General features: G+C 42.9%; 1 protein-coding gene across 1 annotated transcript in view; it reads right to left on the bottom strand.

Annotated features, from left to right (window-relative positions):
- LOC102456507 (uncharacterized) overlaps positions 1–1,091 on the bottom strand; it is an 82,711-nt gene extending 81,620 nt beyond the window's left edge. The window contains exon 1 of the mRNA XM_006134607.4: positions 942–1,091. Within this exon, the coding sequence (XP_006134669.3) occupies positions 942–1,025 (84 nt within the window). The 5' untranslated portion in view covers positions 1,026–1,091. The remainder of the gene's footprint in view (positions 1–941) is intronic.
- Between the last annotated feature and the right edge of the window lie 12,819 nt (positions 1,092–13,910).

Raw genomic sequence — 13,910 nt, 5'->3', positions numbered from 1 at the left:
GATAAACATAAAAACCAACAAATGGTCTGGTATCACTTTATAGACTAACAAAACATGTAGATGGTATCCTGAGCTTGATGATGGGAGTTTTCTCAGATGTTTTCAGATGAATTCTGATCATCCATAGAAGTGGGCTGTCCCCAGGAAAGCTCATGATACCATCTATATGTTTTGTTAATCTATAAAATGCTACCAGACCGTTTGTGTTTTCAAAGGATTAGTGTTAGCTGAGCCCTTGGAAAATATGAACTATTTTATACCTATAGTGTGATCATTAGCTTATACACTACGGGGACATGTACTTGGCATGACTTTTGTCTCTCAAGGGCTCATAAGACACAGCCAAGAGCTCTCGGTCACTTTCAGAACTAATTAATTGGCTCCAGCAGTACACTGTCATCTTACCAGTGCCTCCTACTGAGCACTAATCGGGTTTCCCGACACTGCGCTGGCTGCCAGGTGCGAAAAGCCTGTTAGATCTGGATGTGGCCGCGACTTAATTAAGAAGAAAAAAAGTCAATGACCAGAGAGACTTGTGTCCCGAAAGAACTTTTCCCACCTCGCCGCGCAGTTCACTCCGAGGCAAGGAGACGGCGTGGGGTATGTGGAAGAAGAGACTGGTGTCATTACTGTAGAGGGAAGAGGGGAAATGTGGCCCATCGGTGACAAAGCGGGGGCCAGACTCTCTCCACCCCTTACCCATTTACAAATCAAAGCGCCCACCAACCTACCCAGCCCCTTTAAAAACAACCTCCGCCAGACACACACGGGCAACCACACCTGTCCATGCACCCTCCTCTTCTAGCCAAACCAGCTCCTCCGCACACAAACCCACTACCTCCCCAGCTGTACGGCAGCCGCAAGGGTGTCCCCAAAGTCTGGGGGAAAGGGGAGCATGGCAGACCCGTAGTGGCGGGCGGGGAAAGAGCAACCCCGTTTACCTTGCCTTTGGCCCCACATAAGCAAAGCGCTGCTGCTGTCAGGAAGAACCACCTCGAGCTGTACTGGGCGAAAGTTTTATCCATGCTGACTGGCTGTGGATGCTCTGAGCGCTGCGTTGCGTGTTGTGCCCTGGCTGCAGCAAGCGAAGGCTGGAGCAGCTGTTCCTAATACCTACTCCCCCCCTCCCCGGACCTCCCTCCTTTCCCTCCCTGCCTCTGTCCCACTCGTAAACGCCCTCCCTCCTCCTGCATATTACTGCTGCCCTCCCCCCGCTCCTCCAGGGAGTCACCTGCGGGAGGGGTGGAAGCAGGCAGGGGGTGTGTACAGGGCAAAAGACTGGTCCAAGTCTTGCATTTTTCGCCCCACGCACTGTGCTCTCCAAAGTAGAGAGAGACAAAACCGAATTTAGGTCTGAAAAAAAATCCGCGTGATTTTTCAAGCTCTGGGAGGGAATCGGGGAGGCTGCTGAGGATGAAAGCAGGGAACGAGGGGAGAGAGGGGGAAGAAAGACGTGTGTGAGAGAAAGACGCAGAAAAGATGCTCTGCTGTCTCTCCCATCACCTTGATAAGCTGGCGGTTCTTTGGGAGTAATTTAACTGACAGTGGAGGTGGGAGAAGGTAGGGTAACCATATATCAAATGTGAAAAAAAGGGGCATGGTACCTAAAGAAGTCAAAGCCCCAAATACTGGGACTCTCCTTATATAATCAGAACAATTAGGGGGCTGTATCATATGACCTACCAGAAGCGGCTGAGAGATTTGGGCTTGTTTAGTCTACAGGAGAGTGGGGGGGGGGGGGGGGCGGGATTTGATAACAGCCTTTTACTACCTAAAGGGAGGTTCCAAAGAGGATGGAGAGAAGCTGTTCTCAGTAGTGACAGATGGCAGAACAAGGAGCAATGGTCTCAAGTTGCAGCGGGGGAAGGTCTAGATTGGACATTAGGAAAAACTATTGCCCTAAGAGGGTGGTGAATCACTGGAATGGGTTACCTAGGGAGGTGATGGAATCTCCATCCCTAGAAGATTTTAAGTTTCGGCTGGACAAAGCCTTGGCTGGGATGATTTAGTTGGGCTTGGGGTTGGTCCGAAGCCCCCAGATGCTGCCTCTTCTACATAGGTCAGAGTGCCAGGCTCTTTAAATCACTGGCAGCGCCTTAGGCCACATGTGCCCTGTGGTCCTGATGGTGCTAGAGGACGGGCTGGGGGATGGATGCTAGCCTGTAGCCCCACTCCTTCCACTGAAAGTCTGGGGACTCAGAGCTGGCCCATCAAGGTCTCTGTCAGCCCAGGGGGCTGGAGGTACCACAAGAATCCCATTGTGCTAGCTACTGTACATACATAAAATAAAACATTAGTCGCTGTCTCCAGGAGCTTACAATCAACTATATATTGGAGTTTGTCCATTTGTCTGCTTGTTCAAGAACTCCCTCTAAATATTAAGAACTAGGATAATCACATTCTATGTACAGTTTCCCTTCATCATAACTTAAAGCAAGGTCAGGGTTTGGTTGTGTCAGGGAAACAGGATGTGCCTGGAATGAGATTTTTCTGTATGCTTTTTATGAGAAGCAGAGATAGAATCACCAGACAGGTAAAAGGGTGCAGTGCCCCCCACATTCATAGAGCAGCAGTTCCCAACCTTTTCCAGATGGGGACACATTTTGACAATTCAGAAAGACTTGGTGACCTAGGGCAATTCAAAAAATGTGTGAATGGCTCCTTGAAAGCAACCGGGGGAGATAACTGGTGACCCTTTTGAAAGGTAATGGAGACCCATATTTGAGTCCCGACCCATAGGTTGGGAAACCCTGTTCATAGAGGGACACTGTGGGCTGTTCCCCTTTGACACAGAGTGAGGGGTAGTGTTTTCTCCATTTGCATTCTACTGGATTGTGCTGCCTCCCAGAGGAGGAGTGGGAAGTTGCATTTGTTGGTATCCAGATACTCTGTTAGCATAGTAGCAACAACTTAATAGATAAATGAGTTTGCCTGCCTGCCTACCTTAACACTGGCAATTGCAAATAACACCCAGTCCGCAAGACTTTTCCATTCAGAGAATTGTCACTGTTTTATTTTTAGAAAGTCTCTATGAAAACCAGTATTTTGGTTTCTGAGCTAAGATGTTGTCAGTCATTTATTGCAGATCCACACTGGTTTATGTTTTAATTTTAGATCTTGCTCTTCTTGTAGACTAGTCCATGAATTGTCTGTCACAATGTATTGTATTACTGTGTAGGACCTATTCTGGATAAATACACTTCCAGTCAATTGGAAGTCTTGCAGTATATTTTTTACAACAGTGCTCTCTGGCTCAAAGCATACTCTGATGTTTATAATGTAAGAGTGAGATTCATTGCTTTTCTAACACTCTCAGTTAAGTCCCTGATTTCAACATAAATATATGTTAAGCTTTCAAAAATCCCTCAAACAAGGAATATATTATTTCCCACAAAGGCTCAGTATGACACAAGTAAATAAAGAGATTCAGTCTGGTGCTTTCTTATGCTATGGTTGCTGAGGATGTAAGTCAAGAGCTAGCAGAAAGGGGTATTAGAACAATTACTTTTCTTTATTTTGACTGGACTGGAATATTATAAAACTAACTAAAGGAAAGGGAGAGAACATGCCCAAGTCTAGCTCTTTTTAAGGATCTTACTTCCTTGTTAGTTGGATTCCTTTCCAAAGGTCATCTGAGTGCAGGCACCCTTAATCCTTTTAAGGCAAGTAGGCTGCCATGTGGACTGTGCTATAGTTCCAGACAGTAGACCTCTAGCATGTACCACAAAGAAACATGGGTTGCTTTCTTGAGCAAGCTGTATTCAAACCTAGCTACTCCTCCATTCACTTCAGAGTTTCTTTGCTCTTTTCAACATCCCTCTGCAGCACAGATGTCTCCTTTGTGGTTTGTAATGTTACTTCCTAATTACTAACTAGTCAGAATTACAAATCTGAAGATACACAAATCAATTTGTAAATAGTTTCACCCAGGGCTGTTGAATCTCTAAAGATTTTCTTTTTATTCTCAACTTTATGAACTCCCCCTCCTCAGATAACAGAATGTTAGGTGTGCACAGTATCCACACTTAAACATCCTCCTTAGCACTCCTACTGCAAGTTGTCCCATGAGAGTAAAGTCACTGGGCCTCCAGATGTACAGTGGGACTCCAGAATGCCTTCCATGAAGAATAGTTTATAACAATAAGTCTTAAAATTCATCTACTGTACCCAACATTCCTTATAAACTGTGTGCTTATGCAACCACTCAGGAGAGATTCAGATAACACCTAGATGATTAGCAGAGTGCTCCCAGCTAGGTTTTTTGTTTTCACTGGTGGTACACAGTCACATGTGCTTTGGTGCACATAAAATTATTTCACATGTGGATGAAAAATATTAGTGGGAACTTTGACTGAAACTCACTACCTAATAAAAGTAATTTGCTATCTACTCTGGCTTCCCATTGACTACTGAGTCATAATGTATGCTCCATGTTCATTATGAAACCTCTTCACTCGACTGGCCTCAATTACTTAAGAAATCATCTTTCCTAGGAAGAACATAAGTACCCATGACAGCTACGTTTCACTGGAACAAGGGCGTTTTGTCAGCTTCAAGACACACATACATGTAGCCAGACAGCCTCAACAATTGGTCCACAACTTTGAAATTAACTTTAAAAGATATTAGAATGATTACAAACAGTAAACTAGTACTCACAGAATAAAATGTAAAAACTCTCTATTGTGAGAAGGCAAGGCCAAATAATAGTTTTAAAAAATGATATATGGCCTTGGTTAAGGAGACAGAACTTTGCAAGTTTACTCCTTTAGATATGTAAGGCATTCAGAAGAAATGGTCATAATGATTGATCATGATTGATTGATGTGAAGTTAACAAATTGATTTTTATTTTCTATGTTTAGTACAAAATAAATGTTTTCTCCTTAGTGAGTTGTAATGGGGAACTGGATGCCTGAGGCTGAATACAGCATACCAGGCTGGTTAGTTATTTAACCATTTGTGCTTTGTGTGTGGCCATTGCAGTTTTAAAAAAATAAATGAAGAAAATATTCTTGGAGCCTGAATAGAACCAAGTAAGAGGAACTGTAAGGGGGAGGAGGGGAGAGGATCTAACAAGCTCAGGAAACTGCAGCATGCATATAGTATTGTTGATGGTGGTTAGAGAACAAGGACTGTTAAGATAATTAGGAAAGCAAATCCACTTCTGTAACTGGAAAATAGGCACATCTGTTGTACTGTACACAGAGAGCCACCTCCTGGCTCTGAGGAGTACATAGTTTTTCCACTGCATGTGTTTTATCTTTTTTGATAAGGAGCTGGGTAAAAATGAAATGTTGATGATCTTCAGTCCTATGAGACTCATAGCTACGGCCAAATGTAAACTGTTTATCATCCAGGGTCTGTCACTTGGAAGATCTCACATTCCCTTCTTTACTAGTGCATTTTGAGGGTACAGTAGACTTCCGATAATCCGGAACCTATGGGACCTAGGTGGTGCTGGATTATCAGATATGCCAGACTATCAGGAGGTATTATAAACTGGTTATATATATACTGTATACAGTATATACTGTATATAGTGTTCTTAACCCTTTTTTAATTGTACATACTGTATACAGTATACTGTAATGTTTTAGTTTTTTTAAGCCTTTTTTACCCTTTTTGCTCAGTTCTGCTGCTGCTGCTGTTACCTTGTGACTCTTTTTTTGCCGAAACTCACTCACTAGACTCTTGCCATTTTGATGCCAGACTATCAGGAATGCCAGACTATTAGATGCCGGACTATTGGAGTTTTACTGTACATACAAAAAAAGTTATGGTGCAAATATCTTCAGACAGATTGCATCTTAAATTGCTTTACGTGGTTTAAATATGTTTATAGACTTAGGCTGCAACCCTGCAAAGATTAACTCATGTAAGTAGTCCTACTGAATTTACAGGGTGAATGCCTTAATAGGGAGGAACAAGCAAATAGTAAGTAAAGAAGAGATGTTTTCAACTGAGATTACTGTAGTGAGTTTGGAATCTGCAGCCTCTCTAAACTCTGATCTTTACTAGGGAGTTATTTCGAAATAAGTGGAGCATCCACAGTACCAAGCCTATTATTCTGAAACAAGCTGGTTATTCTGAAATAACTCCTGCTTTACATCAGCAACAACACCTATTTTGAAATAGCTATTTCAAAATAGTAGCAGTGGAGTGTCTACACTACCCCTATTTTGAAATAACTGTTCCCCAGCGCTTCCTGGGTCTTTAAGTTGAGGTAACGTGTCCACTTTAAGGAAGCCTGCCTCAAACTAATTTTGAGGCTTTCATGTTGTATGGACATGCTATTTTGAAATAATTATTTGGGGATTTTTTTATTTAGTTTCAAAATAGTTTCCTAGTGTAGAATGCCTTTAAAGGGTTACTGTACCACATCCTTGTTGTTCAATAGGTTAAATTAGAAATAATTTCACATACTACTATTGGAAATGTGCAGGAATTTGACTTGCACCCCATGTTTCTTTTCCCCAATAACTGGTTTAAATGTATTTATCCCCACATTAATGATTGAGACACACCATTAATTAAATAAGTAGTTAGACTATACTAATATTTTAACTTCTTAATGTATTTTTTCCAGGAATTTTCTTTCTATCCTGTTCCCAATGAGTGGTACTTGTATATACACATTATATTGTTGCCTTAGGAAGTGTTTGTCTATACAAGACCGCCCTAAGCACTTACATAAAAATTTGTGCAGGATCACACATATGTTGGGAAACGAATGCTTCCTTCCACTCTACAAAGTTGACCAGAAATTACTTTTAAAGTGATTTATTGTGATTCTATAGACCAAGGATCTCTACTATATCAGAGGGCAGTAAAACTAGAACTAGAGTACCTGAATTTGTTTTAGAAAATACAAAGAAGCAGCCTTCAGATGAATACTTGTTTAAAAAAAAATCAGATACACAAATATGCAGTAAATGAAATGGCTATGTAAAGGGATAATCTGATTTATCAAATGCATCTAATATGCAGCAATTTATTGCACCACATACATGTACTCTGTGGCTGTGTCTAGACTGGCATGATTTTCCGGAAATGCTTTAAACGGAAAAGTTTTCCATTAAAAGCATTTTCAGAAAAGAGCATCTAGATTGCTCTTTTTGCGGAAAAGTGTCCGTGCCAATCTAGACGCGCTTTTCCGCAAAAAAGTCCCGATTGCCATTTTCGTGATCGGGGCTTTTTTGCAGAAAACAAATCTGAGCTATCTACACTGGCCCTTTTGCGCAAAGGGACTTTTGCCTGAACGGGAGCAGCATAGTATTTCCGCAAAAAGCATTGATTTCAGACAGTAGGAAGTCAGTGCTTTTGCGGAAATTCAAGCGGCCAGTGTAGACAGCTGGCAAGTTTTTCCGGAAAAGCGGCTGATTTTTCAGAAAAACTGGCCAGTCTAGACACAGCCATTATGTATACTTCCCACTGGTACCCAGGGCTCTCAGGCATCTCACTACCACCAGTCCTTTACATGCGAATGCCTTGTTTATGCATGCTAGGAGTCAGGTTCCTAACTCTGCTGGCTATGGGCAACACAATATGCACCCAGTAGCCCTCACAGGCCCTCTACACAGATTAGTTATAGGCACAATCCAACCCTCAAGACCATCAAGTGTCTTCCAGGAGCATCCCACTCTGGTTCTATTAGATACTCTTAGGGCTTGTCACCACTTATCAGGAGATGGACTCTGCAGAGATTGAGCTCCTGGGGTTTGATTTAGTGGCTCTAGTAAGAACCCACTAAATCAACCACTGATGGCACCCCCATTGACTCCTGTACTCCACTGGGTTGCTAGGAGTAAGAGAAGTTGACAGGGGAGTTTTTCCTGTTAACCTCTTGAAGTGGGGATGCTGTGGAAATTTGACCTAAGGTACATCAACTCCAGGTATGCTATTCACATAGATGGAGTTGCGTATCCTAGGTCAGCTTTCTTCCCTAATGTAGACAGTCTCAGTATTCACAGATTTGTTGCTACCAGAGAGACAGTAGACTCCTCCACTTACTGTTTCCCCCTCAAATCAATGTTCCACTAAACACAGAGTACTTAGATATATTTATAGTGAAATCAAGTACAAGTTTATTTAACAAAGAGTGACAAATAATATTAAATATTGGAAACAACTGCTTAAAATAAAACAAAGTTATAACAAACATAATATAAAGCCTAGACTTCATTAACATGATATTTTCAAGTCTTGTAGAATACTGTTCACCCAAAATCCTTGCAATGTGCAATAGCCTGATGGTCTCAGTGCTTCCTGTTATTAGATAAACACACTTTTAGCTTGCCTTCTTGAAGGACCCTGCATATTCCTTTGCCTCCCCAGACATATGTCTTGCCTGAGATCAGGCACAATCTCCAGATTGGTTACCACTGGGAGACCAACAATGCACAATACACACAACTAAACAAAGATACATGTCTTTTCCTCCTTAGAACATTTCCAGAGTGTATCATCTCCTGGTGATCTGCCTTAATTCCAATACCTTAGGAACATAATTTTCAGTATAGACACATCACTTCTTAAATATTGTGTTTCCATCCATTTCACAATAATTATGACGACCAGTCGGCTGCTCTCAGTAGAACCCCTACATGCCACCCTTTGGTAACTAGTTTCCTTAGATCTGACCCAGGAAATGCCTATAACATCCTATGTACCAGTTGGGAATAAGATGTCTCCAAGTCAGAGTAGGAATCTAGACCTTTTATTCCCATTGTTCATTCCTTTGGTGGACACAGAAATACAGGCAGTCCCCGGGTTATGTCAGTCCGACTTAAGTCGGACCCCTAGTTAAGACCGGGGGGGCCGCAGCTAGTGTGGGGTGCCTCCCCCATGTCGCCGCCTCCAGTAGCGCGGGGGGCGCTTCCCCCCAGCAGACCAGGGAGACGCGGACCGGCTTTTCTCGCTGCGGAGGACACGGGCGGCGGGACCGCCGAGATGCGCCGCGGTCCCGCCGCCTGCGTCCTCTGCGGCGAGAAAAGCCGCTCCACGTCTCCCTGGTCTGCTGGGGGGGGGGCAGCTAGTGCGCACCCCCCCCCCCCCCAGCAGACCAGGCTTTTCTCGCTGACGCCTGGGGTAGAGCAGCTCGGGGGCTGTCGGGTTGGTCCCACAGCGCCGAGGTGCGGCGCTACTGGACCAACCCAGCAGCACCCCAGCTGCTCTGCCCCAGGTGTTCCCAAGTCAGCTGCTACTGAAACTGATCAGCAGCTGATTCCAGGAAGCCAGGGGCAGAGCAGCTCTGCCTCGGGCTTTCTGTAGTCAGCCGCTGGTCAGTTTCAGCAGCGGCTGACTTGGGAACACCTGGGGCAGAGCAGCTGGGGTGCTGCTGGGTTGGTCCAGTAGCGCCGAGGAGCGGCGCTGCGGGACCAACCCAGCAGCACTCCAGTTGCTCTGCCCCAGGCACGACCAATTCAGCTGCTGCTGGTCAGTTTCAACAGCAGCTGAATCTGGACGCCAGTTCCGACTTACATACAAATTCAACTTAAGAACAAGCCTACGATCCCTATCTTGTACGTAACCCGAGGACTGCCTGTATACACAAAGAGATTGACTTTCCAGAATCTCTTCTGACACATGGGCTACTTCTAGACTGGCATGATTTTCCGCAAATGCTTTTAACGGAAAAGTTTTCCGTTAAAAACATTTGCGGAAGAGCGTCTAGATTGGCACGGACACTTTTCCGCAAAAGTACCTTGCCAATCTAGACGCGCTTTTGTGCAAAAAAGCCCCGATCGCCATTTTTGCGATCGGGGCTTTTTTGCGCAAAACAAATCTGAGCTGTCTACACTGGCACTTTTGCGCAAAAGGACTTTTGCCTGAACGGGAACAGCACAGTATTTCCGCAAGAAGCACTGATTTCTTACATGAGATCGTCAGTGTTCTTGCGGAAATTCAAGCGGCCAGTGTAGACAGCTGGCAAGTTTTTCCGCAAAAGCAACTGCTTTTGCAGAAAAACTTGCCAGTCTAGACACAGCCATGGGGTATTGAGGGTGCCCATGCCTGGCAGTATGAGGCTCAGACACCACATTATGAGATTAAACAATATGTGTGATTCCGAACATACAGAATGAACTATTGGGATAGTTAACTATCTGATAAGAGTATTTTGAAGATTAATCCATTTGAGATGAATGTTACATATGCAAAACAGTAGGAACCATGGGAATGCTGGAGGAAGATGCAGCTCTATACCATTGGCATTTTAATTAGGAAGCAGGTTTTTCTCCAATTATTGGGGCTTCTAGGAAGAGCTATTTAGAGTACCCCAAAATCACTACTTTACTTATATGATAGCATCATACTAAATACCTGGTAACTGCCTACCTAAATATCATAAGAGTGAGCTATTGCATGCAGTCTATGTTCTTTAGTAGTGGAACTCCTGCAGAATCTGTTTTCTTGCTCTTACCTTTATAGGGCTGCAGTATGACTGTCTCTTTCTGAGGACAGCTGAATGCAATCCACAGAGTAGCCTGTTAATATCACCATAAACTTTGACCATTCAGGTTTTTTTTAAATGATTTAAAATGCTCAGGAACTAAATATCTGATCTCTAATGGATATCAGCTTCTGTTGGCAATAGTAGCTCAGACCTTGAATTTGATGCTACAGGGAGCTGCTCTGCAGTTTACTCCTGGAGGAATTCTGCACCAAAAATTAAATATTCCATGTAAAATGTTCTAAAATTTGGCATATTTTATTCCTTAAAATAATGCAATATAATCATGCTGGTTTCTATTATTTTGGAAATTTCATTTGAGCTACAATACAATGGAGGAGAAAGAAATTGGAGAGTATTGGAGGAAATCCCCAAACCTTCTCTGTCTAATAGTAATGTAGCTAGTAGTGACCCTTTATTTCTCATTATTAATCAACAAATATAGGCAGCCATATGCTCAGTGTCACCTTGAACAACCAAAGACCAAGTGAGGATTGAGATCTCAAACTCACAATTTATATTGACTACTGACCATCCTCAGAAAGGTCAGTAGCATACAATTCATGGACTATATTTTGATAGGATTTTTTTTCAGTCCAAAAATGTAGAATAGTGCTAATTACTGAAATACCATAAGAATTTACAATGCATTATTGTCCTTTAAAATAAAGTTCCTTTACACCGTTCTGGCAACATAAAGAAGCCTTAACACTTGTACACCTGTTTTATTCTCCTGGGGGAAATCACTAAGAACAATGGAAATAATTCCATTATTGCTACAATTCCAATACTTCAATAATTCCACTAAGCTGCTACATTCTTCTCTGCCTGATGGGACAGAGCCTGTCCTCCGCCTACCTTCATCTCCTCAGAAACACTCCAGAATCCTGCCCTTCCATTTTGAAAGTTCTGCAAGCATGGAGAACACACACCTGCCCAGCTTCCAGATGTCAGCAGTGATTTTACATCTCTACCAGATGCTCTGGGAATTCAAACTGACCTGTCTGCACTCTAGGGAAGAGACTTGTGACTGCTCTGTGACTTCCTTTTACTTCTCCATCCCAAGTTAATTTTTTTTTTTTTTAGGAAAGCAAAAAAATCTTCAGGGGCCATGAATTCTGAACAGGCACAGTGACAACCCTCTACCCCCTCCTCCCACAGAATTAAACAAAGTGGTTAAGCGGGTGTTCTCTACCTCTGATTTTGAGGAATCTCTGAACTTTGACTCCTTTTTTGTATTAAGGATGTGAATGGGTTAACCAGTGCCAGGAATAGCCCTCTCCTGTGGCCTGCCACAGATGGAGGACTGCACCAGCACTGAGAACTGGTGATGACAGCCCAAAGCCAGTGCTTGCAGCCAGCACCATGCAAGGCTGGGAGCGGGAGTTCTCCGGGATGGGAGTGCTGTAACTGAACTGGAGCAGCCCCTCCGCCCAGGGTCCTACTTAGTTGGTTAACCTGTTAAACCAAGAAGGATGGCACAATAGGAGTATGTCTACATTGCATTCCTCCTTCGAGAGAGGAATGCAAATGCAGACAAACAAAATTGAAAATGAAGTGCCAATTTGAATTTCTCATGTTTCATTTGCATAATGGTGGCTGGCTGCTTTTCCCAAACAGTGTATTTCGAGGAAAAAACCAGGGTTATTTTGAAAAGAAACCCTTCCTTCGAAATAACCCATACTCCTTAAAAAAATGAGGTTTAAGGGTTATTTTGAAGGAAAGGTTTCTTTTCGAAATAGTGTATTTAGAGAAAAAGACGGGGTTACTTCAAAAATAAACCCTTCCTTCGAAATAACCTTAAATCTCATTTTTAAGGAGTAAAGGTTATTTCGAAGGAAGGGTTTCTTTTAGAAATAACCCTGTTATTTTCCTATTTTGGAAAAGCGGCTGGCTGCCATTATGCAAATGAAGTGTGAGAAATTCAAATCCGCGCTTCATTTGCAATTTCATTTGTCTGCATTTGCATTCCTCTCTCGAAGGGGGAATGCAGTGTAGACATACATGTATCCTGAATGAACAGCAGCCAGGCTACGTCTAGACTGGCATCATTTTCCACAAATGCTTTTAGCGGAAAAGTTTTTCCGTTAAAAGCATTTGCGGAAAAGAGCATCTAGATTGGCACAGATGCTGTTCAGCAAAAGCACTTTTTGAGGAAAAGTGTCTGTGCCAATTTAGACATGGTTTTGCGCAAGAAAGCCCCGATCGCCATTTTCGCCATCAGGACTGTTTTGCACAAAACAGTTTTCAGCTGTCTACACTGTCTCTTTTGCACAAAAACATTACCGGAAAAGGGCTTTTGCCCGAACGGGAACGTCAAAGCATTTTCACAAGAAGCACTGATTTCAGACAGTAGAACGTCAGTGCTTTTGCGCAAAATCAAGCGACCAGTGTAAACAGCTGGCAAGTTTTTCCGCAAAAGCAAATGCTTTTGCGGAAAACCTTGCCAGTCTAGACACAGCTCCAGGGTAAGAAGCCATTACTGTGCTTCTAGAGTAAAACAGCTGAAACAATAGGAGATACTACCTAAAAACCACATGCAAAGCTGGGCAAAACAGTTAGGTGGGAAGAAGAGTTATGCTGGTTATTTTTTGGGTGGAGGTGCATATATCTTAGAGCCCTGAGTAGATACAAAATATGTATCCACATTGATATCTCTATCTGCAAAAATGAACCATGGATATTTGCATCCATTTCCATGAATACAGATTCCCATAGATAAAGCAGATAGCCACGGGTTTGCAGGGCTCTATGTATATCTATAAAAGCAGACACACTCAGAAGAGGGTCCAGAAAGTAAGAGAGAGAAAAAAAAAGTGTTTTGTAATGTGAGAAAGAACACCGTGAAAAAGCGTTTTGGGTAGAGTGCAAGCTTGTAAAACAGGTGAGGGACACCAAGGAAACTGTCTCAATGTTATTTCATTCCTACAATGTTAAAAGATGGGATCATATGTTCTTTGTAACAGGATTGCATCAAAGAAATATTTGACTCCATCCATATTTTCCTGCCAAAGGAAACTACTTGCAAATCCTCAGTCATAAGCAAAATGCTTGGGTCAAAAGGGAGAACATTAAAATTCCTGTGCAAATAACATCAGACATTGCTTGTAGCAGTTACTAAAATAATACCGCAAAGCATGCTCCACAATTTTATCAGTGTAACTCACTGATTAATGATAAAGAGCTCTTGAGCAAGAGGGCTTATGCCTGTCAAAAAAAGAGCGTAGCTCTTGCGCAAGGAGCCTTCTCTTACCATGCCGTACTGTAAATTTACTTGCGTAAGAGCGGGCAGGCAGTGTGGATGCTCTGCAGATTCCTGTGCAAGAACGGTTGTAGCCATAGAGTTTGTTCTAACACCCCCTTCTCCCTCCCATCTGGCAACGACTTCCCTGAGCCACTTCCCCAAATGATCCCTCCCACTAACTTTTCATCTGGAACCTGATTCTCCAACACACTCT

Source organism: Pelodiscus sinensis, chromosome 15 (genome assembly GCF_049634645.1).
Source record: "Pelodiscus sinensis isolate JC-2024 chromosome 15, ASM4963464v1, whole genome shotgun sequence".
Lineage (NCBI taxonomy): Eukaryota > Metazoa > Chordata > Testudines > Trionychidae > Pelodiscus > Pelodiscus sinensis.
This window is presented reverse-complemented; position numbering and strand designations above follow the sequence as displayed.